Raw genomic sequence first — 25,593 nt, forward strand, 5'->3', positions numbered from 1 at the left:
CAGCAATCTGGCCAGGGAAGACTGCTCATTTCACCCCTCACACAAAAAGCAACATCCACCAATGTAAATTGGTGAGGATTAGTGCATTTGATAAAGCTGTGCTTTCACTGCCACCTGGATCTGCTTCTGCTGGCTGCCTACCACTCTTCAGGTCAGTCTGGGAAGAGCACAATGAACCTGCTGTAGCATCTATAGTGCTTACCCACGATAAAAGGTAATAAGTCTTTAAAATATCTCCACTTAGCTCTTTGCACCTTGGAGAAAGCAGATTCTCCAAACAGCTTCTCTACAACTTATCCATGTGGTGTGATCCACTGCAGTGTAATTTCCTATTTATAATTGTTGGTTTGGAGAGGGAATCCTAATGCTTGCAAAGAAGAATTTGCTGCTCCCTGCTTAAATGTAAAATCACTGAGTAGAGTCTCTCCTTTGTCCTTTCAGCTTTTCCACACTGACATTGCATACATCTCCCGTTTGACCTTTACAACCACAGTTCCCATCTTTATTTTCATTATTATCTTTATTATCTGTAGCTTTTTAGAAACAGTTTGCAAATGGATGGACTGCTGTCTCAAATGCACTGAAATTTTAGCAGCTAAGATTCCCCTGAGATCTGGGGCCTCTGGAGGGCTGTGAGTGACTCTTTGTCCTTTCTTGCTGCCTTTGTGTTTCTGCACAGGGGGGCATGAGAGCACCGCTGGCAATGGCCAGGATCTTGCAAAGCTACATCTCAATGCACTTAATGTTTAATATATTACAATGTTGTTATCTTATAAGGGTTTGGTGGGGGTTTTGACATTCTTAGATCTGAAGAAGGCAGAAGAGTGTGTAATTCCATAATTGTCTGAATCGCTTTCTCAAATTTCCATCACTTTCCATTAAAACCTGTTTTCCTACATTTCAAGGGGACAAGTTATCTCCCCAGCCTTGTCAGCAACATACACAGCCAATTACAGGCTGACCTCTTAGCTTTTTTCCTATATCTGCTGAAAAAATAGTGATGTCCAAACCAGTACCCACTATCCTTCCATTTGTGGTCCATGTTCCTCACTGGAAAACTTCCTTTCTCTGATATTGTTCTGCAAGTCCAAGTTCACTTGTGTTGTTCCATAGTAATTTAGGCTTTTTTTTGTAATTCTTTAATCTCTTTCCCAAAGTGATTCCTCATTTGTTCAGGCCTGTGTTAGAGCTTCTCTTTCTCAGCATATTTCAAATTAGTCCAAATTTTCCCCTATCCTGTTTTTGGGAGAAACTTAGTCTGTGCAATCAGGTCAGGCTGATTAATTAATTCTGACCTGAAAATTCCCCAAGTCTGCCATGGCTGTCTCAGTAAGAACCCCATCTATCTGCAAGGGACTCCCTGACTTTTTTTGGAAAATTCAAAAGTTTCTAGAAATTCTATTATGCCAGCTTTTGTTCATCATTTTGGTTTGGTTTTAAACTCTTTCTGAACTCTTGGTCGAGGGTCAGTTGCATGTCTTGTGACTTGTCTATTACTTGCACCTTTTTGATTCAATGGTTGTAATGCCTCTCCATTGGTAGTAGATGCTACTGAGATTTCTCAGGATCATATGAATCACTTGCAGTAAGAAAAGAAATTGGTAACTCCCATTTTTTTCTTTGACTATCTCCTCCTTATTCTAAAGAAGTCTTGTTTCCTTTAATGTACTGGGACATGAGATGATCTCTGAGTGATTTCCTTGAGCAACATGAGAGAGCCTTTTTGTCCATCACAGGTCCTTCAGATCAGCTGAGTGAGGGATTGGTCTCACAGCTGTGACATTGTGTCCTTACATTTCCTTTCATGCCTTTTCTCTTAACTTCCCCTAAACTTCCTCTCTGTTTTTCATACAAACACAACCCTTCACAAAGGAATTACCTGCAATAGTTTCATGTGTCTGTGTTTGCTCTGAGACAATGATGTTCAGCACAGGGCCCACTTTTGGTTCAACAGGTTATGTAAAGGACTCTGGCTGCTGCTTACAAGCATCTCACCAGAGGACAGAATTACTGCCAGTTTTGGAGGTCACTTACAGCAATAGTGTGAAATCAGCCAAGGATAATCTCTGGAGCTTTGTGCATGTGGAAGTTTTGGTCATTTGAGGTCTCTGGGAATGAGTGTGGCTTAGCAGGACTACAGAATGGTGCAGGGACTGAATGGGGGCATCTCTGTTCCTTTTGCTATGTGTGAGCATTTGTGGCAGATTTGGTTACTAGAAAGGTAATGGTGTTAAAGGATGTGGCTTATGTTTCCTCAAAAAATAAATGGAGAATAAAGATTTGAGATCTTGTCCTGATTTTCATTTGTTGTTGTTTGGGGGGAGGTGTGGCAATCACATATCTTCTGAACAGAGAGAGACATAGTTCTCCCAGGATTTTCCTGGGAAGCTGTGAGAAAGCTCAGAGAAAGAACTAAAACAATTATTGCCTCAATCTCTGCACCTGGCAGACAGTCTCTGTTTGTCAAAGATGTTTACAAGAGGAGTTGTCCCTTCTTGACCAATAGGTGAGAAAAGATCCCTAAACGCCAATCAAGTCATAGGTCCACCATTGTTTCTGTAAGAACTGTGAATTTCTAATAATAAAATGCTTTTTTATGCCTTCTGATGATAGAGTCTCTGTATCACCTTTGTCTGTCCCTGATACCTCTTCAGTGATAGGGAGGTTTTGTTGAATTTGTTGTTTTTAAAAATAGCTCACATTGGAGCCAGGCTTGGTAGTGTATTGGCTTAGTGTATTGGCTACCAACCCACATATACTGATTTTTATGTGCTATCTCTTCAATTATAATTGCTGTGCTTCTCTTTGAAATTGCCCTGCTATAAACTTAATACCACTGGTAAATTCAGTTTTGTGGTTGCAATGAAAATTCAGTCAAAACCATGCAGAATGAGAGCAATTTATTGAATTTACACTGAATGACAAGGGGCAAAGAGATGGGCAGGAGTTCAGGTGCTACAGAGTCTGAGCTCCAACCTGTCAAAGTGATATAGAAATGATCATGTGTTCATAACAGAGGCTTTGGGCCATTTGTTGTCCTTTTACAATTCCCATCAAACATCAACAGTTTTGTAGTTTGTTGTTGAAGTGGTGTTTTATCCAGGAATTTTCAAAGTATTTTTTACTTTATTTAGAGATGATAAAGCACAGAATCTCAGAAAGATGTTTACAAACAAAGCAAGATTTTAATAATGGAATCAGCATCATATGTGACTCACTCTCTTCTAAAGAAGGTCTTCATGTTCTCATTTTCAACTTTCATATGCTTTTAAAACTACTCATAAATTAGTAAACCGTTCTTGTATTTAAATTTACCATTATTGGCAGCACCAAAAAAAATATTTCAGAGTGCTTGCTTTTTAGAGTGAGGGAATTTGTGGGCAGCTAAATATCTCTATCTGTATATATTTTCTGCTTACCACAGCTGGTGTTTTGTAGATTTACTTTACTAACACACTAACATTAATATTCTGCAATGTCTCAAATGCCTTTAGCATGCCATTTACACTCATCTGAGAGATTTCACGAAAGCATGATATTAGTAAGCCTTCATGAGTAATCCATCATGCCTAGGAGACTTAATCAGATTGGACATGTACTTACCCCTGGCTTAATAATTGTTACTTGTGTTATTACTGCCCTTATTTCTGTTTCATCTGTGGTAAAAATGTTCAAAATTTCAGTTGTAGTTCAATACATTATGATCATGGTTCTCCACAAAACACAGCCCAGTGCAAAACCTACAGCCATAATTCAGATTTTAAGTGTAGTAAAATCTCTTGCTATCCCTTACAAAGGACTATAAAAAAGTTTAATATTTCTTCAGGACTGTTGAGGTGGCAGCATTAAATATTAAAACATTTAAATGTGCAGAACTGATTAATTCAGAATATATCAGAGCTGCTCATAAATGTTTAATATCTGTATTTTGCCTGATTGGATATAATTTAAGCTATGTGCTTCTTCCAGCACTCTAGGACCAGGTACTCATCTTTTATTTCTAGGAATGGTTTAAACATCATTCCTTTTATTACAGGTTAATATTAATGCCTCAACCTTTGGCTGTTATTGTTCATTCTTTTATAGAACCTACTTCGAAATTAATCACCTAAAGTCTGAGAGCAGCAGAGCAGCTGTTAAAGTTCTTTTTAAGTGTACCTTTCAAAAAAAAATACGGTTCAGTTAAAATTTGTACAGCCTCTGTAGGATGAAAGCTGCAATTTTGTCTTTGTAATATTTATGCATTCCTTAGAAAAGCAGAAATATCTGGGAGGAGAATTGAGACTTTGCAAGTGCTGGATCTAGTCTGATGTTAGACTTGGACCAGGTTGTAGCTGTATTGGTTCACAATGAACAAATTACACTAAAAAGCTGCAGAATGAGTGTCAGTATCTCTGGGGAGAAGGGCAGGTCCTGACTGGCATGTTGGCATGTGGCTGCTGAACCACAAATCGATCAAAACACCCAACTGCAGTGGTGGGACAGCCTCATGTGTTTACTGGTGCTGTATGAAACACAAAGGTCTGTATGGAAGCATAAAGATCTATTTGAGACCTAGCTCTAAGTCTGGTCTTAAGCCCAAATGCCAGTGTCATTTATCTTCACTAATTTACAACACTAGCGCTGTTAAAACTCTCAAGAAACAAATCAGCAAATCCTATACAGACAAATTCTTTTTGCTCCCCAAAAGCTACTTACTGCAACAGCACTCTGCCTGGGAGTGTTTCCTGCCCTAGGGTTGGTACAATGAGGAGGAAGGGATGGACCTCATCCTTTAGCTGCTCATTCTGCTGTGGCTCTGCAAGGCCCCCACCAGGGCAGTGCCCCACTGGGCTGGAAGGAAAACAAAACCTCTGTAGGAGCTCCTGTCCCAAAGTGTAGATGGTTTTGCAGCAGCCCCCAGGAAGCATGCTTAGCATACAGCATGAGCAGAGCTCCACACTAGTTCATTTCCTTGCTTAACATGCTTTAAATTATCTCCATTGCATTTAGTGCTTTATCCTCATCTCTCTGAAGTTAATGGCTGGAGCACCATTGCTGGTAATGAGGCCCAGCTGCCTGAGAATGCCTTGAATACAATAAAAGGACTGCCAAGCAATTTGCTGTTGTCCAAGGTAGAAATCTTGCTTTGATGCAGTGCTTTTCCCTTTTGAAAAGTGCTTCTCTGCAGTATGAGGCAGAATTCTGGTTCCTGCATAAAGCAAACTTGAAGTTTAAGAGAGAAGAGGATGAGCTCAACAATGGTACAGGTTAATACCCTGTTGTGCATCCAAAAATATCTATTCCAAGAGTGTTTTCTTTACTAAAATGGCTCGGATTTTTTGCTGCCTGACTTTCTGAGGTAGTTGGATGTAATATATCTCTGTAGCACGTATTTCTCCTTGTCCTTGGAGACCTGTGGGAATGCAAAGGAGAGGAGGTAGCACACTCTGTCTCATTACAAAGATGTGGGACATGGAAGTTGTCCTTGAGTGAGAAAGTAGAAGTCTAAAACCAGCATAAATGATATAATATCTACAATATGACCTTTTTCCCCAGGGATTTTCAAGGTAGATCTCATTTTGAACTCAGAGACAAGTCCTGCAGCTCTACACTAGTGTGCTCAGAGAGGCTGCCTAATGATAACTTGGTTTCTTTTTGACTTTGTTCTTCAAGACTTGAGGAACTGCCAAGTTCTCCCTGTTTTTGACAGGATAATATAAACAGAAAAATGAATACATTGCCCAAACTACTTTTGTATGTGAGCTCACAGGAAAACTGTGTTTAGTCATGTTTATTTCAGGGTTAGCAATAAGGAAAAATATGTCAGATGTGAAAGAGAAAAAAAGAAATTATAAGAAGGCATTACAATACATTCAAGTAGAGGCAAAGTGCCCCTTTGCTCTCTAGGAAATGGAATAAAACCCGTTCCAGCAGGAATGATTTATAATAGAAAATACAGCTTTTGCAGAATGAAAACCTTACTTGGAAAAAGACTACCATTTTTCTTGACTTTTTTAAATTTGGAAAAAAAAAACTGGAAAAGGGGAGTTTTACTCAAATTAAATGGGGCTTTTTTGTACTTTTGCTTTCATGTTCATTGAATTGAATATGAAATTCACATTTTTCTTTGTCACCTCAAGATTAAATTGTAATTTGTGTTTGTATGTAGTATCACAAAATCTGTGATTAGGATCTTACTGCCTTTACTCTATTGGAAGGTTGGATGTATTAACTAGAGTGTAAAAGTTGGAGCATAGTGAAATGCCTCCCTGAGGTGGAGGGACCACCTGGAACAGTGTTTGGAAAGGACATTAAAATCTTGATTTAGATTAAAATAGGGTTTTTTTAAAAATTTAAGTTTAACAAAATGAACTGAAATATTAAATTTCAAACTGAAATGATACAGGAGAAGATCAAAGTGTTTGGTTTTCATTGAAAATGGCATAATAAAAATACTGTATCATTTATGAAATTGTAAGCATTTCAACCTCCTGAAAGCTGATCATTATTCCCTCTTTTCATATTCAAGATAACAGTAAATGTTCAAATACTATTGGCACTGCACTCTTTCTATTACTTATTGAGGAAGCTTATTTAGCAAACTTGCAAATTCAAAGTTTCTTAAGATTTTAGGCAGGAGAATTCATTTGCCTCTGAACTAATGTGGTGAGAAGTGTACAGAGGTGGATTTCTAAAACACTCATTGTTGTGTGGATTTTTAAATGTACTTCACTTCATGCTTGCTGACTCCTGCCTATTCTGTATTTTGAAAGTTCAGTGTACAGTGCATCCCAGCTCATATCCAGATCCATCTTTCTGTACTCTGCTTATCTGATTCTTCCTGCTCATTCTCAGTGTGCAGCACTGAGGGGGTTAGACAGATGTCAGAGTCATTCTTTGAATCAACTGTGGGATTTAAAAGACAGAAGTGGAAGACAATATTGAATATATGGTTCAAAAGACAATATTGAATATATTTATGAAAATATGGTTCCCCAGAAGCACACTAATTATATTTATTTATGCCTAATTTCTTCATAGCTAGATCTGTATGAAGTGGCATGACTACTTTTAATAATGTCTGGCCATTCTTCTGTGCTTTAATTACTGAATTAGAGGGAGACATTGAGGGTGAACCAGAGACTTCTGCATTTTTTCTCAGAATGTTTGACTTCTTGGAGAGTCCAGCTTCAAGCAGCTGCAGTAAAACCAATGTAGAGTCTTCTCCTATGCAGAAAGTTTCTCTTATTTTCTCTTATTCAAGGCATTGCAGGTTGACAGTGATGTTTCTTGTTGAGCCAGGAGCTAGAACAGAATGTTAAATGTTCCTCTTCCATATTTAGGCACATGTTTCTTTTCACTGGTTGCTCAGAATTTTTTTTGCAAGTGTAGATATCTGCTGGTGCAAAAACCTGGAGTATTTTCTCCTCCTAGTTACTCTGTGGGAAAGGATGTTGAGGTTTATACCCATCACAAGATACTGGTGTCACTTCTGCCTTGACCTTCCTTCCTGAGAGGAATCTGATGGAAGTGTCTGTCCAATTTGGCACTGGAGCAGGGGGCTGAAAGAAGAACTTCACCATTTAGGTAAGATCTTGACCAGCTGGTACATTTGCATTAATGGCCTATGTTATTGTAGGTGTCTGCTGATACTGGGGGTTTATTTGGTGGCAGTACTCATTCAGTGATGTAAAGACATGCCATAGAACAGGAGACAGAATGACCAATAGAGCTCTATGGATTTAACTGTGTTCCCAATGATATATTTTGCCTTGTCTAGTCAGTGGTGTTTGGATCAAACAGATTTGGTTAACTTTGCCACTTGTTTGCTCAATTTGTTTTGTTGGGGGTTTTTCCAGGGGGGCTGTTTGGTTTCTTTGTTTCACTCTTAAAATTTTAATTGACAAACTGATGAAGAAATGCAAGGAAGGAAAAAAAAATCTCTTCATTGTTTTTTTTCTGACAGAAATCTGCTAGCTATCATGCTTCTTGGCTAGTTTGGCTTCTTGCTGAGGATACCAATACAAGTTATTCTGGCAATTAGTTTAGTTTTTCCTATTGCTAATAACCTCTTGTCTGGGAGAGTGGCTGTGCTCTTTGCAGAGCTTAGCTCGTCAGGTGACCGACTTTCCCACAGAGTAACTGTGCTTTTTGAGCCTTTATAAATATATTTACAATTTTAGCCTTTTCCCCCTCCTATAATAATATGCAGAACCTCACCTATTCTGGAGGTAGTTCTTAGTAATTGTCTCCTGTGGGACATGAAGACCTCTGTGACACAACAGTGCACAAGCCAGGGAGCTGTAGGCTTGCAGCAATCCAAGGCAGGCGGCTGTGGGATTTATTTTCCAGAGAGCCAAGTGCCTCTTTTGTTCTAACAAGATATGAGTCATAGCAGGGAACATGGCTGTGAATACTTATAGCTTTCACTGGGATGTGCAGAGCAGAAGGAATTTCAGTATGGAAAGAGGACATGAAGTGATTTGTTAAAAATCCCTTATTTGCTAGGGGAATTTGTACTGGTGTTATCTGGGATAGTTAGGCACACCAGGGACAAGAACCATGCTGTTCCCCTTTGTTTATTTATTTATTTTTTAAGAACAGAAAGTGACCACTTGGGAATTTACTGCATTTATAAAGTATTTAATGAGCAACTAACTGATAATGACAAGTTCAACACAAGTCACTGTGCTGCAGTTGTATGTTTTTGTGCGTGCGTGGTTTGGCTGGTTGCCTAATCAGAATGTTGGACTCAGACTTTTTTTGTGAACATTTAGAGGTGGTAAAGTATCTGTTACCTGTGTAGAAACAGGAGTCTAGAAGAAACCTGTTTTAATCTTCAGATCCAGCCCTTAGCCCAAGCAAAATAGAGAGAAAAATCCACTTTGAGGATTTTCCCCCAGAGTCCTGTCAAATATTTCATAATCACAACCTGCCACTGTGCTGGTGTTCCAGCCCTCTCTTTCTTGTTCAGAAGTTGACCATTATAACAAACCTAACACCAAGAACCAATAGCTCTTGCCAAAGTGATGTACCTGGAGCCATACCCTTCCTGAGGTAGTGCCAGTCACTTGGGATGCTCAGCCTTTACAAACCACACTGTGAAGAATGACACTGTAAGGAATAAGCATATGTATTGTCTGACTGTCCCCATCTCTGCCTCTGACCCATTTAGCCACATAACCATGAAGATGAGACAAACAGATGCCACTGAGTTTTAATATTGATCTTACTTTAGGAATTTTATTTCTTAAGCACATCATTTTCCTTTGACTCAATTTTCATTCAGTGTTTATGTGTCAGAGGACTAGTGAATGTTTTTCTTATTTTTTCAGGTTCTTTTCCATGTTGTTCTGATTTGAACATTTAGAAACCAGTATTTTTTATGGATTCGAACTTGCAGTATTAATATACAATGTATGGTCACAGGATTGCATTAACATTTGTTACAGCCCAGCCATTCATATGCCAGAATTCAGTACCACAGAATCACTGGGTTGGAAGAGACCTTTAAGATCAAGTCCAATCTATGTCCTATGTCCCAACACTAAACCATGGCACTGAGTGCCACATCCAGTCTTTTTTTAAACATATCCAGGGATGGTGACTGCACCACCTCCCTGGACAGACCATTCCAGAACTTTATGACTCTTTCAGTGAAAAACTTTTTCCTAATATCCAGCCTATATTTCCCCTGATGCAGTTTAAGACTGTGTCCTCTCGTTCTGTCAGTTGCTGCTTGGAGAAAGAGACCAACCCCCACCTGACTACAGCCACCTTTCAGGAAGTGTAGAGAGTGATAAGGTCACTCCTGAATCTCCTTTTCTCCAGGCTGAACACCCCCAGCTCCCTCAGTGGTTCCTCACAGGGTTTGTGTTCCCAGCCCCTTTCCAGCCTCCTCTGGATGTGTTCAAATATCTCAACTTCCTTCCCAAACTGAGGGCCCAGAACTGGACACAGCACTCAGGGTGTGACCTCCCCAGTACCCAGCACAGGGGAAGGATGACCTCCCTTCTCCTGCTGGCCACACTGTTCCTGATCCAGGCCAGGATGCCCTTGGCCTTCTTGGCCACCTGGGCACACTGCTGGCTCATGCTCAGCTGGCTGTCAACCAGTACCCCCAGGTCCCTTTTTGCCTGGGCATTGTCCAGCCATACCATCCCCAGCCAAAAATGCTGCAGGGGTTGTTGTGGCAAATATGCAGCACTTGGCATTTGGACTTATTAAACTTCGTCCTGTTAGACTCAGCCCATCCATCCAACCATTCCAGGTCTGTCTGCAGAGCCCTCCTACCTTCCAACAGACAGACACATGATCCCAGCTTAGTGTCATCTGCAAATTTACTACTGGAAGTCTCCATATCCTCATCCATGTCATCAATAAAAATATTGAACAGAACTGGTCCCAGCACAGAGCCTTGAGGGACACCGCTGGTGACAGGACACCAGCTGGATGCAGCACCGTTCACCACCCGCCTCTGAGCCTGGCCATCCAGCCAGTTCTGAGCCCAGCAAGAATGCTCCTGTCCAAGCCATGGGCTGCCAGTACAAATACTACTTTATATTTAATATAAACCCATACATTTACCCAATTTAATGTTTTTTCCATATAAATCCTCATTTGATCCATTCTTTAACTTAAAATGTCAATCTCTAGGCTATTTAGTAGTATTGTTCCAGTTTATAGATGGGGGTTCTGTAGCTTCTTTTAAATAGCATTCTGCACCAACTAAATGAGGGACTGTACTTAGGCAGAATTATTTTGTTGCATGAATCATACATACAAAATTAAATCATATTTTTGAACTCGTGTCCGTTCCCATAATAATTCCCATAATAATAAGTATGATGTATTTTGGGCCTTTTCCTTCTGTTCATGGTTCTCAGCAACTTTCAGTGCATATCAGCCTTCACTTTTCCATGCTGATTTTCTTTATTTTCTCCCTTCTAATCAGGACACTTGTGCACTCTTACCCCCTTGCTCCTGAGAGTCTACAGCCAACCCTCCCAGAGCCTGACTTGGTAAAATCTTTGTGTCTGGACAGGATGCAACTCAGACTCTGCTGACCATGCTGGGTACATCTGTTGTACAGAAAGGACTCTGAGATGAGCAGTTTGGGTGAGGAGGATGATGTTCTGCATACCCACACCCAGGCAGACCAATCCCAAGTCTGGTATTAAAAAATACCTGTGTGTCCCTTGGACAGCTGCTATGTTGGTTGCCCAATATAATTAGACTGCAAAGCACCAGGTTATTTAGGGTCTCATATTTCTGCAGCCCATTAAGCAGTCTTGTTAAGGTCTGGTTTAATGAAGACAAGCCCAGATATATCAATGATAAATGGAGTCAGAAACTTTATTGCTCACTCTTGTTCATGAGCTAACTGCAAGACAATGCCAGCTTTTGTTTGAATTATATCACACAAGGAGTCCACTCTGAGGAGGGAGGACTGTGGCTGATGAGGAAGAAGTGTAATTATCATGGCTTGATGCCTGAACTTAAAAGTAGTCAAAATGATAATGAAAACTTATTAGGGAGGTAACAGCATATATATATGTATATGTATATATATATGTGTGTATATATATATATATATATGTATATATATATATGTATGTATATATATGTATATATACCATGCTGCTCAAAGTAGTAAAATGTAATGCTGTATAACTGAAAAATGAAGGTGGTGGTGAGGAACTGAGGCAAAAGTAATGTAGACTATGTGGAACAGGATATTGGAAGTGAATTTCAAAATACATCATCTTGATGCTAAGCATGAGTAAAAAAACAAAAATCACCACATTGAACCTTAGGAATCATGAGGGAAGGAGTGAAGACTGAAACAACTGGCATCACTTTTACCACTGCCTGTGCATTACAACATTATACCCAGATTTCTGTGTCATGGATGCATCTGGTTGTCTCTGCTTCCAAAAAAATATAGTGAAACTAGCTGGTGATGATAGAGAGAACATCTTCCTGTGTATAAGGAAGCTAAAGTAAGTTTCCTTAATTTTGGAAAAAGGATAGTTGAGAGTTGTGAAAGTTATCCATAAATGCTGAATTCTGTTGATAAAGCAAACACTTCACTAAAAATACATTAATTCAGAGAAAAGATAATTTAAAAATAAGGAAAAACATTGTCATGCATTATATAAATAAATGGTAGACTCCCTGTCACCTGAAGCTGTAAAAGTATAAACTGACTGTGGGTTCATTCAATCCCCTTACCCTGGTCATTGATAAGGATATTAAAAAGGAGTGGTCCCAATATTGGGCCTGGGGACCACCACTCTCAGCTGGCCACCACTCTTGGGGCCCAGCCATCCAGTTTTTCACCCAGTGAACAGTGAACCTCTTCAAGGTGCAGCCAGATGCTTCCTTGTTCTCCAGCATCACTAGAACTCCTGCATTTCATGATATTTGCTCATCATAATTCATGTGTCTGTAAGAGGATTTGTGCTACTTTAGCCTGAGGTAAACATGTTGAAGAATCTGGTTTTAGAGGGTGTGCTTCCTTAGCCAGAATTAAGACAAAAGGTCTTACAAATATTTAGATATTACTGAGTTATAATGAATTCCTAGTAGATAATTATACTTACTCTCTTTTCAAGCCAGCATTTATTTTCTCTTTTAATGCTATTGTTAATTGTGTATTGAGAGGTTATTTGCCTTTTGAGGACAGCAGAATAAAAGGATTTACCAAACTCCTCTGAAAATCTGCACTGTGCAGAAATATTCAAACCTTCTAAATAATTTATTGAGAGCACAGCCAACAATATGAAATTTTCATGTATGGGTATCAAACAGTCAACCTCACACAAACTTGAAAGGCATGAAAAATAAGGTTAGGCTTCAAAACAGGGGTCAATATTCTCAGGCTTAGAGTGATAAAAAGGTAATCACAATAACGTTTAATCTGCTTTTAAGAAAAATTTGATGTTGATGCTTTTCTAGAAGCATGACAGCATTTGGCTTCAAAACTTAATAAAGGAGAATGGTGACTACTGAATAAAGAGACAAAACAGTTCCAACATACACCAATAACCAGGATTGCCTCATGCCCTATGTAGCTGGTGAGGTCTGGGAATGATCATCAGCTCTTCCCATCTTCTCCTGGGACTTTGGATAAGAGAGATAATATGCTACCACTGAGAAAGTAGGTTTCACAATCATTTGAGTGTAACCATCATGTAAATACTGTTAAAGCACATTTTACTGGCTTTTATGTCATGCTGATAACTCTCATGTTTACAGTATTTGTTGCCTGGAGGTGCATTTCAATAAATGATATGATTGGGTTTGTGTTTCTTATGCTAAAATTAGAAATAACTATCCTCTCCAATCATTGCAGGAAATGGTATCTTGATGATTATTCTTGTTTTGGCTATGGCACACACAATTTAATTCAGTGCTTAAAATTTTAGAGACATAGCTGATGTACATTTTATTGAAACACATTTTGTTTGATGTGCAGGTTATTGTGCTTGCTGCTTAATCTCCATTAATACTATTCTGTGAATTATCAAATGAAATAACAGGCATTTGCTGATGCCCTTTGGAGTGCTTTGGTACTACAAGGGCTTGCTAAGTTGCTAAGCACTAGTGATATGTTTGGCATAACACAAGAAAGAATATAAAGATAGTCATTGTCTCTGATGTCCCCGGGTGAGCTCTGGGTTCTGGGATGCTTAATTCCTGCTCAGTTCCCTCTGATGGGGGCAATAGTTGGACATTTTAATAGAAATTGGATCATTCAGTTACTCTGTGTGAATGGCTCTTGGTGGGAATAATCTCAGTTTAGCCATTTCCAGTGTTGACATCTACAGCTGAGCTTTACAGTCTGGGCTCCCTTTATAGTCCGTGAGGAGAATCAGACATTTCTGGAGTGTGATTCATCTGGTCTGTTTTAAACATCAACATTAGGGTGAGATTTACAGCCTAAATGGGGTGACATAAATAGATGTGATGTTCTCTGGAGATTTATATAGCAGTAGCACATATTCTCTGGGCCACTGACTGAAACCTCCATCCTCTCCTTCCAAGAAGGAAGAGAGGATGTGCCTCTCTCTGTGCCAGCTGATATCCCCTTTTTCCCATATAAAATGCAATGCCTGCAGCTAAGGGACAGTGGCTGGGCCACACAGGCACTGGAGTTTAAAATATTTTAAACCAATAGTTTGTTGGGAAATTCAGATTTGAATCCTCTTACCCAGGTGAGAGCCTTAATTGCCCATCTGTTGGTTAAAACAGGCAGCTATGGCAGCAGCCAGTCTTACCTCTCCTCTGTCAGGTCTCTGGGCTGTGCCAACACGTTTGGTGATGCCAGCTGGAGTAAAGCACCTCTCTGCTCAATGTAGCCAAGTTTCTGGTAGCTTTGAATATGGTCAGAAATGTATTTAAGTCAGGGATTTTGATACACAGGAAGTCAGACATGGGTTTTACATTGGAAGGCTGTTCACAGGTTTAACTATGGAACTCCACTTTCAGTGAGATGGCAGCTCTGAAGCATCTTGGACCATGTAAACAAACATGATCAATTCCTTATAGTTTAGGAATACAAGAATAAATACTTTATATATTGCTGCTGATGTCATTGTCTCTGTCTTGTTATGAACTTTCAAAAATATAAGTAATGTTTCTGCAAATAGTTTTCACAAGACTGACAGGTTACTCTTTGCATCCATGACAAATGATGTCTCTGGATATCACGTTACAGACATCTTGCCACACATCTGCAATCTATTTTCAGTCCTCTGTAGCTCAATACCAATTTAGGAAAGGATTTGAAAAGCTATGAAGGCACAGAGATTCAATGGAGCATGGGGCAGAAGAACTGAAACTATACTGTAACACAAAGCAAGGCCAAATCAGATTTTTAAACTGTCTAGTACAAAGTTCAAAACTTGTGCATTTTTACTCCCCTCCATCTGAGGGTAATTGCTAACTGGAATAACTGGTGAGGGCATCACAGGTTAGAGATGGTGCTGTTCTGTATGACATCTTCAAGAAAAGCTCACTGGTGTTTTATTGTGAATTAAGTGCTTTGGCTGTGTGCTTTAGAAAACCAATAGCTAAGTGAGAATGCTTGCAGTTGTAAGACTGCACGTCTGTTTACTTAACCATGCTGAAATGTCTTTTTTCTGCTTTCTTCCACCTACTTGGGAAAATCAAAACAAGTATGAGTAAGAATCCTGTGGGCTTTCTGCTTTTGTTGCTGAATGATGTGTAGACCTGTGATTCATACTGTTCTTGCATGTCTGTTTGGTGCTCATATTTGAAATAGCTGTATAATTATGAATTTCTCAATTTTGTTTTCTTTTGAAAGTGAAGTATGTCTGAGAGCCATAAAAATTAGTTTGATGTCAACATGCATTCCACTAATATTTTAAAATTTTCTTTTCTAGTAATAAGATTCGGAGTGCAATTCAGCATATACACTTTCTGGATTCTTGTAGTAATGTATTCTCCACCATTCACTTACATTTATCAGCACACTCTTTGGAAAGCATACCTGTAAAACTCTACCCGAGTATTTATAGATTTATAATCATTTTGGTGCCTTAACAGTTGCCTTTAAATTAGGCAGCAGGGTTATTCTCTGCTTTCTAGCAATTTAAGCTGTAGATGGCATTTCAGGAGCAGTCTGGTATTTTTAGGATTTGGACTTGGTATTAGCACTGCATGCCTGGATGGGTCACCTGTGTTTGGCATTGCATGAGGGTGGGAGAAAGGTTCCATTGCCTAAAAAAGGGAACAAACTTGGGAAGGGACAAAGAGCATTCTCCCTATGTTGAGGAGACTGAGGGCTGACATAGCAATCTACAATTTCCTCATGAGGGGCAACAGAGGAGCAGCCACTGATCTCTTCCCTGTGGTGACCAGGGACAGGACCTGAGGGAGTGGCCTGAAGTTGTGCTGGAGGGAGGTTTAGGTTCAGCATTAGGAAAAGGTTCTTCACCCAGAGGGTGGTTGGGCTCTGAACAGGCTGCCCAGGGCAGTGGTCACAGCACCAGCCTGACAGAGTTCCAGAAGGGTTTGGACAATGCTCTTGGGTAGTGGTGTGACTCTTGGGCATGGTGCTGTGCAGAGCCAGGAGCTGGACTTTGATGATCCTGGTGGGTCCCTTTCAATTCAGCATACTCTGTGAATATAGTGTGGCATTGACAGTCTTTGCTGAAGTGATGTGGGTCTCCATTCCTTTGCAGGATGCTGCAGCACAGTGAAGGGACAGAGGCCTCTCTGAAGAGTGCCATTGCACACCTGATTTGCAGAGGCTGGCATATTTTTTTAGGAGTGAAGCAAAAAAAAAAACCCAAAAGCATTACTTCAGTATAAATAATTTATTTCCTAAGAGGATCCTTTCCAGCCATGACTCAGGTGTGTGATGATGCAATATTACAGTGTTATAGGGAGCTGGCTTTGACCTTGAGAAGAGCCTTAAAAAGTGCCTGTCATTGCTTTGATGCAAGAAAGCCCCATTTCAGGAAGTCCACTGTCTGTGGTGATTTCCCCTACCAGAATTCTTTTCTGTTTTGTCTATGGTATGCAGAAGTGCAGTTTTACACTGTGGCTATGTCTTGACTCACTTGAGTGTTTGGGACATCAAAGATCTTTGCCTTTATGAATTCCTTCTCATACTCCGTGATTGTCATCAACAGCAGCTGCAAATTCTGTGGATTTTCTGTATCTTTCAGCCCTCTCAGTGGCATGCAGCTGGTGCTGGAGAGCAGCCAAAATAGGTAAGACCTGTCAGTGGCGTCTGTCTCCTGAGATGATCCCCTTCCTCCACTGGCACTTTTTCTGCTTCTACAGTTTAGATGCATCGGCTACATTTTGAGTATTTTGAATATCAGTCAAAATATAGACTTTTGGAGAGTAGATCAGTCCCTCGAGAGAATGTTATGCAATTACTTACACGGATTAATAGATTTCTCTAATAGTATGCAGTATGTGTGGCATACAGCACTGGAAAACAGTGAAAATTATGTTTATGAGAACAGCATTAAATTCTTAAAAATGTTTGACTATACCTACAGTTCAAACTCCACTTGGTCTTTCCTGTTATGCTGCTACCTCCACTTGTGGTATGATTTCAGCAGCATCTTTGCCAGCCTCCTCCTCCTGACCTGCTTCCTCCTCGAGACATGTCAGCTCCTGGCATTGCCAGAGGCTCTGCTGTTCCTTGTCCCACGGGAAGCACCAGGGCTCTCACAGAAACTTGTTGTGCAAAACAAAAGGCTGCTCCAGAAAAGGCTGCTACAGCCCCTCCCTTCCCAAGGAAACAGCACCAAAGCTTCCCAGAGATGGTGGCCTGCAGGATGAGGCCAGCCTGTGTGCCTGCCAAGCCAGCCTTGCTAGCAACCAAGCACAGCAGCAGGGATGTGCTGAGTGTGCAGGAGCTGCAGTCAGCAACTCCTCATGATTTTTGGTGGAAAATTGAGTGAGGGCCTCATGATCCTCAGAAACACATTTTGTGACTGCAGATCTTGTACAAAAAGAAAGGTAGGGCAAAACAGCACCAGAGGATACTTCCATGGTGTTTCCCAGCCCCAGTATGATTTCTTTTTCATGGAGCCATTTCCTAGGCTTTTACAAAATAAACTGCAGTTATTCACTAATCCAGGTGTATCCATTTCTATCCATGTGTTTTGTGGACAGGAATGTTTCCTAACCATCATGCACTGTTCACTTGATTTAGGAGATGGACTAAGAGTAGACAGTAGATTCTTTCCTGGCTGTTGACGAGCATGTAGGGCTGACCCACACTTTGCTGTTGGGTTTTACACCTGGTCTCTCTTCCCAGTTACTGTGTGAGTCCCTGATACTGAACCTTTCTAGGATTTCCATGCTACAGGTGCAGATCCCTTCTGCTTTTCATCACCTTCTCTTGGCTGCTTTCTCCAGCTGTGGTCCCCTCACCCCCACCGCTCCCCATTTTTTCTCAAAAAATTTCCCTATTCCCTGTTCTGGTTCCAGTCACCACCTCTTCCATCCTAGGTCACTTTTGCCCCCAGGTCTATTTTCTATCTCCTAAGTTTAAGATATTGGTGATGGTATTGGTCAAACTTTTGGAGCAACTTTGTGACATTTTGAACATTTCTCAACATTTTGAGAAGTGGGATTTTGATGAATTGAGTCTTCTCACAGAAGGCTTAGAGTTTTGATAAAGAACCCTCTCTTTCCCCTTTCTCTCCAGCCAGCAGATATGACTTCCTACTTTAAAACACTGAGTGAGAAACTTTTCAGATCAAAACATCATCAAAAATGATATCTTCACAAAGCACTTCTGCTTCAACAAAGCAGTATAGCTGGACTGAAATATTTTTCATGGGACTTTTTTCAGCGAGCTTTTATTAGTCAGAGAGTGCTCTAAGAGTACTGAGGACAGAGTTTGAAGAAATATTTAGATACTAAAAATGAAAATGTCTCTGTTGAGCATATGTGAACTCTGAATTTTTTTTTATGTGTATATGTATAGAATATAAATTGTCCAAACTTGGAGAAACACTCTCATACTTTAGAGCAGAAGAGTTGATGAAAGCAAATGACAGTGGAATTTTTCATCCAGGGCAACATATTCTCCTCCAACCTCACCTCAGAAATGAAATGTTTTGACTGAAATTCCTTCTTCCTTAAATAATTAAATCAGTCTGAGGGAGACACCATGAAAAAAAAACCAATCCAAGTAGTCCAAGGGGGTAAATATTAACAAATATCTCAGGAACTGAAAATAGAAGGAAGTGTTGGGCAATTCTTCAAGTAGTTACCACCTTAGCCTCTAAAATTTGCAGTGTGATATTGTCTGATCAGTATGTTGCTCCAAAATGCATTTTTTGGGAAGATGTTCCCAGTCCCTCCTGCTGGACTATTTCAAAGCAGTTGAGGGCTTCCTACCTTGCTCTGTACCTTGGGCTGTGTGCTGCCATCCCTGGTGTGAGGGGTGGGACAAGGGCACCCGGGCTCTCTGCCGGTCCTGGTGCAGCAGCAGGAGGGCTGGCACGGGGGGCTGCTCTCTGAGGGGTGGCAGGGTCCAGCACACCCCTGCCCAGCCACCAGACCTCCTGGCTGCTTCACTCACCAAATTCTCCTCCCAAAGAAGGGTCTTGTGGAGGATGGAGCAGTGCCTGCTTGGGCTTGTAGATGGCACCTGCTGCTGTGCTGTCCCTTGGGTGCCACGGGGCAGCATCGGGGCAGTGCCAGAGCCCCCCGTGCCTGCCCAGCCCTGGCTGCTCTGTGTCCTTCCAGATGCTTTCCAAAGTCCCAGTGGGTCATGGAATTGGTCCTTGCTTCTTTAGTGCCAGATATTTGACATCAAACACATATGGCAGGAGCCACTGTCCAGGCACAAACAAAGCCTGGTAGAGGGAACCTTCTTGTTCTTTTGGAAGAGGAATTTAGGACCCCACAGTAACAAGCCCTAGCCCCTATATAAAATCACAGTCCCATTGCTGGGCTGTGCATTAGCACAGCTTTCCTGTTCTTGGTCATTATCACTTGGCATACTGTGTGTTTTCTTTTATTTTATGGGAATTTGATGTATTTCAACAGTGGGTAGGGAAAAAAATCATCACTGAGAATGTCGTGATTAATTTTTTTTTCTTGAAGAACTATAGAATTATTCTGAAATGTATGACACGTGTGTAATAACAGCCTAGTGCTCTGTTTTTAAAAAATGTGCTAGAGGCCCTGTGCAGTTTCCCAGAGGCTTAATGAGGGAGCCATACTGTGTTGGAAATTTTTCAACAATAAAAATTGACCTATTACATGCTTATGTAAAATGAGGGTTGACAATCACACAAATATGTCCAAAGTCAAATACAGGCATTGTGAAATATCACTTCTTTCCCACAGAGAAACTGGTCACCTGTTCACAGTAGGCTTTTGCATTATATCCTATCCAGTAAAGAATAAGATGCTTCCCTACAGGGAAACAAAATGGCAGCAAAGTACTGGCCCAGTGCCCTTCTATCAGTGCTTTTCACTGACTCTTTTGCCAAGTCTTCAAAAATAACACATAGGCATACTTTTCAACATATGTTTTGCCTCTCTGTTGGTTTAAAGGCATAAAGGGAAGAAAAGGTCATGTATTTATTCACCACTTCATCATCAAATGCAGAAAAAATTCATTGTTTGCTTGTTTGATTTTATTTTACCCTCCCTAATACATCTTTTATTTTTTAAAAAATCTAGAGTTCTTTGCTGTTCTTTTAACATATATCAGAAGTAGCCTGTTCTTTAAAAATGAACATATGGCTCTGAACCTGCATCTGAATTCAGGGAAGTGTCTATTGCAAAACACTGAAATTTTGGAGTCATGGGAGCAGAAAACTTGGATTCAGGGTTTATTCAGTGTAGTATTGAATAATCAAAGAAAAGAAGATAAATACAAAGAGTTGAAGAATAAATTAAACATGGTAAATACTGCTCCTCTGCTCAAAGTAAATAAAGCTACTGTCAATATTTTTATGTTTTTTAAAATATTAAACACTAATTTTAAGCCAAATGTGTACCACAGAGGAAACACTGACTTTTAGGATTTAAGAAACCCATCAGTTTCTCTGTTGAATCTGTATCACCAATGAATGTCCTAGTAGTCACCTTGGAGTACCTTTCTTCAGTTTCCTGGCCAGTCACTGGCTCATGATGTCTCCAGCAAAAGAGGGAAATACCGGGAGGTAGAAAGTGATGTAGGAATTGTCAGAGTTTATCAGCAGTCCCTGACAGGCACTGATCTCTCCAAGTTAAGGGAATAAAAAGAATTGAGGTATGAAGAAGAATGAGTGTGGTAACTGAGGTCTGGATGCATCTTCAGTGTATGGGGCTACAAGTCATACTCTTCTTCAGCAGAGTCAGCTTTTTGCTGTTTTATTGATCTTCATATGATTGGGTGTTGTATTGCACTAAATAGTTAATTTAGTTGTTGTTTGCACCGGGTGATGGGAATCCTTTATTGACTATGTTAGGTCACGTGGATGGGTTTTTCCCTCCCCCATCACATGGTCTCCCCCTCACACACCCCCCCTGTTACACACACCTAGTGGTCTGTCCCATGGGTGCCCCTCCCCTCCCCTCCCCAATGGCATCCCATTGGCCGCGGTCCTCTCTCCCCCGCCCCCATCCCCTAGGGCATAAAACTTCCTTGTGAGGGTTCCGCCTGCTCTTTTTCTATCTGGGTGGTTGTTGTCTCTCGGGTGTCTTTCCACCAAGCCAGTAAACAAGGTGCTTGTACCCACGTGGAGAAGAGCGCTTCTCGCCTTTTACTTTCGTCTGTGCAAGTCCGTGTGGGCTAGGGTCTGAGCTAGCCGGATTTGGACTCATATAAGGCCTAGGAAAACCACAGGATGATATTGCAATTGGTGACTGCCCAGCCCTCTGTTTGTCGAGGTCTCTCTGCAGGGCCTCTCTGCCTTTGAAGGAGTCAACAGCTCCTCCTGGGTTTGTGTTGTCTCTGGGCTTGCTCAGCCTTCAGTCCTGTGCCCAAATCATTTATGAAGATGTGGAAAGGCACAGGGCCTGGAGATCACAGGATGGAACCCTGTGGAACCCCACCACTGACAGGTCCCCAGTCTGATGTCATCCCAGTCGCTGTAACCCTTTGTGCCCAACCTGTGAGCCACTGTGTTTATCCAGCCATGTGCTGGACCTTCTTTGCAGAAGGATCCTGTGAGAGACAGTATCAAAAGCTTTGCTGAAATCCAAAAAGGGTACATCAACTGGCTTCCCTTGTGTGCTTACCTTGTCAAACACACCAATGTAAAAGTATGAAAATTAGTGTGTACAAGAATGGAATAAATATTGCAATAATTGTCAATTCTAATAAAGAATGTGTAGATTCCAATGTTACTTGTAGTTTCCATTTGGATGTTTTCTGCTATTACTTAAGAATATCTTAAAAATGCATTCCTGAGCTATTTAAATGCACACAATCTGTAATGTCTCAGATGCCCATATACCCTAAATGTCTAATACTGCAATAAGCATGATAACTGTAACTTGGTACTCTATTTAGATCCAGAAAGAACAGTACCATATTCCTGGTTATTTCATTGTTTTTACTATAATTTAGTGTCCGGACCATTGCTGACAAGCCATTATTTTCCAGTGTGTTATTTTCTAACTCATTGGGCATTTCATGAATACCATAGTTTGTGCTCCTGGGAAAGGCAACTTCTTTCTCAAGCACCAACTGAAAGTAAAAGTAGCATAAATACTGGAGAAATTCAGATGGATTCACTGGACTACATGGTGGGATCTCATTCAAGAGCAAGAGCCTGCTCACAGAAGCTGTATAGGATCTTAACCAGAATATTTACACATATTTTGTTTCTCTCATTTCAGTGACTATTTCGACAAGTACCTTCTTTGATGGCTTGCTGGTAACTGGGCTCTACACATCTACCAGTGTTCAGGCTTCCCAGAGTGTCGGTGGTTCCAGTGCTTTTGGATTTGGTAAGTCCAGTGCAATTTACCTTCTGCAGCCCAGGGTAATGAGTTGTACAGAGGACATCAGTAGCAAGACAATTACTGGAACAGGTTAATTTAGACTTGAGTAATCAATAATACATGGAAGTCAGTGGGAGTGAATGAGATAAAGCAGTGGCAGCTTTTAGGCAGCTTTTATTGCTTCTTGTACCATCTTCACCTTTGCTCAGCCCTGGTATTAGTATGCTGAATAATATAAATTTTAAGAAAGAAAAGCCTCAGCAGATAAATTGTTTTAAGCAGCCATTTCTAAATTGTGTGACATTTAAACTAAAGCATTTAGCCCAGAGCCTCTAAGTATTTCTTGGGCTGAAAACCTGTTTCCTTTAAGCCTGTGTCAACCCACTTTTCCATTCAGTTAATAACATCTTCCTTAAAACCAGAATGCTGGTCAAGATATTTCGTACAACCAACTAGTTACCATGTCCAAAAAGAAGAATTGTAGTAAAAGGGATATGACAGGCTTTGCAAAATTATCTTGTATATCAGGTTCTGCTGTAGCCCTCAGCAGTAGCAGCTGTGCTAAGGACTAATATTTTTTAAATAATCCTTTCTAAATTTGTGCAAGTAATTGACAGCTATACCTTCTGCAGTTTGTTATTTGGTAGCATTTTTTATAGCCTTACAAATGATAGTAAGAATTGTGTTCCTCAAATTGGAGGAACTCAGTGACCCTAACAAGCAATCTGTGGTGAAGGTACAAAAACAGGTACCAGTCACATGGGACAGAACTGCACTGCACTTGCTGTAGCATGTTTAAATGTTTTATTTTTAATAATAATTTGTCTGCTTGGGCCAGAATGCAGTACTTTCTTCATAATGACCTCTCATGGTACTTTTGTTATAAAGCATATAGAGCAGAGTGGTCTGAGCATTTGAGTGTCATCCAGCAGGCATACATTTGCTTGTAAATGAAAGAATGTAATGTAAATAGCACATTATTTAAAACTGCACTGAGGGATAATTTGAGAAGGCTTTGTACTGTGGATAACACCACAGTTCAACCTCAGACATTCTGCTCAGCCTTTCAAAGGGAAGAGCATGGCTGGCACAAGTGTTTCAGGCCTTGTGCAAAATGCACTGAAAGATTCTCTTTTCTGGAAGAATTTGTACTGCTGTTTCCTCTTTCCCACTGTACTGTTTACAGGATGAATAGAATCTGGTGGAGTAAGCAAGACAGAAAGAAATTACCACTGTGAAATTTCTAGGATGGTTAAGTCACTGGCAAGATAGTACCTTGCTGTAAATTGAGTTTTTGTGGCATTGGGAAATTGTGGCAAACTCACTGGGCAAAGTATACCGTTCATGTTTAATTACAACTAAGTATCTAAGAATAACAATTGAGCAAAATTTTAAGAACCTAAATACCTTTGTGCATTTTCAAAGAATGTCTGTATTTTTCCCTAAATGTGTATCTTCATTTGTAGAATAAGTCTATTGCAGTTTCATTGAGACAGATGTTAAAGTAACATGTGATGTATGACAGAAAAAACAACGTGGCCTCCTTGCCAAAGGTCATTCTCTAGCTCTTGATGTGTTACTTTAACCATTCTGTCACTGTAAGATAACCAGCAATTAAACTGGTGACATGTGTGTTCTGTATGCAAAAGAAGCTCCAAGCCTACAAGCTGGAAGAATGCAAAAGCCAAAGTGATGCAAAAACAGTCATGCAGAGTTGGAGGAACTTCATTTTGCTCATCGATTCAAATTCTCAAATATCATGCCTGGGGAGATCTGATGCTCTGTCTTGAGCACTCCTCCATCTATGTTATAGAAAAATTGCTGCCATCTCTGAATTTATTTCTTTAAATTTAGTTTTCTGTGGAAAAACTGCAGGGTCAGTTGTGTTACAGTATTAGTTAAAAATACTTTAAATAAAGGTCTTAATTTTCTGTTTTTCTTTGCTATTTCCTAAGCTTGTATATATATTGGAAAAAGGAAAAAAAACCCCAGTCTGAATGTTTCATAGCAGATGATGCTCTTGTGCAATGTCTTTGAAGTCACAGTAAAAATCAACAGTGAAGGAAAAATGGCAATGGCTTTAGAATGCAATTTTTTATGAATCCTTAATCTGTGATGTACTGATGGCTCACAGGACTAAGAGCTACATCAACTTTTCCTATCTCTACTTTGCAGTGAGAGATGAGAAAGCTGGACTGTTCCAAAAGGTGTTTAGCATGTAAATGATATGCTTCTAAAAATTATTTGGTAGTTTTAAAAAGTAACAATATTTTAAAATCTACCATTTTCAAAAGAAAAAATAAAGTGATCTCCTCAGTATTTAATATGTTGTTTAGTAAAATAGTAGGTGGGAGTGACATTGTTTGGCTTTCTGAAGAAAACACAAAGCAGTTTCTCTAGAAACCCCGGATCCATCTGTTGTGTCATCATTTTCAATCACCAAAGAAGCAGTTTCTCCTTTGAGGCAAGTGATTGTGATATTCAGGTTTAGCTTGCTGAAAATTATTATGTTTTTTTAATGTTGAGGACCAGTCAGGTTCAGAGGCCTCAATTCAAAGATTCATGTGGTTTATCACAGATTAGATGGGGGGAGGAGGGGCAAAGCTGGGCCTTTAAAACCTGAAGATAGTAATATTCTGAAATTGGGTTGATAGTGGTTGCTTATGGTGCAGGGAAGAATATTTTTTCTTCTTTGCAATATTACCATTGAAATGGTCTTGTCTGTCTCTCACAGGAGGTCACACTAGATTATCATAATCTTCCAGACTGCCCAACAATTTGATGTCTCCTTAACATACATATTCTTCTGTGCTATGAGCCACTGTGTTGTGACTACAATTATCTTTTACCAGTTTAGGAAGTTACTTGATGGAGACACAATCATTGTCAGTTATAACAGTTAACCATGTCAAGAAGCTTTGAAAAAAACAAAAGATATAAAATATTAATATTTTAATTCTTAAGGTTATGGGTTTTTTTCAGTACATATTGTGTAGGAAAATATGTAGTTTCTGATATCCACTGACATGAATCTTGTTGAAATTTTTATTTGGAAAACCTTCTAATGATTTCTTGGGGAGAAATGTGTGAGGTTTTGGGTAAAAAAATTATTAGTAGCTTTCTCCTGGGGTGAACCATTTTCTGGGTTCAGGTTAAGGTAAA

At 40.1% G+C, this 25,593-nt stretch overlaps 1 protein-coding gene across 2 annotated transcripts in view; it reads left to right on the forward strand.

The window, feature by feature from the left end:
* RELN (reelin) overlaps positions 1-25,593 on the forward strand; it is a 282,225-nt gene that overhangs the window by 24,346 nt on the left and 232,286 nt on the right. For both annotated transcript variants that reach the window (XM_059847390.1, XM_059847391.1), the window contains exon 2: positions 22,327-22,437. In XM_059847390.1, coding sequence (XP_059703373.1) covers positions 22,327-22,437 — 111 coding nt within the window. The remainder of the gene's footprint in view (positions 1-22,326; positions 22,438-25,593) is intronic.

Source organism: Haemorhous mexicanus, chromosome 5 (assembly GCF_027477595.1).
Source record: "Haemorhous mexicanus isolate bHaeMex1 chromosome 5, bHaeMex1.pri, whole genome shotgun sequence".
Classification (NCBI taxonomy): domain Eukaryota; kingdom Metazoa; phylum Chordata; class Aves; order Passeriformes; family Fringillidae; genus Haemorhous; species Haemorhous mexicanus.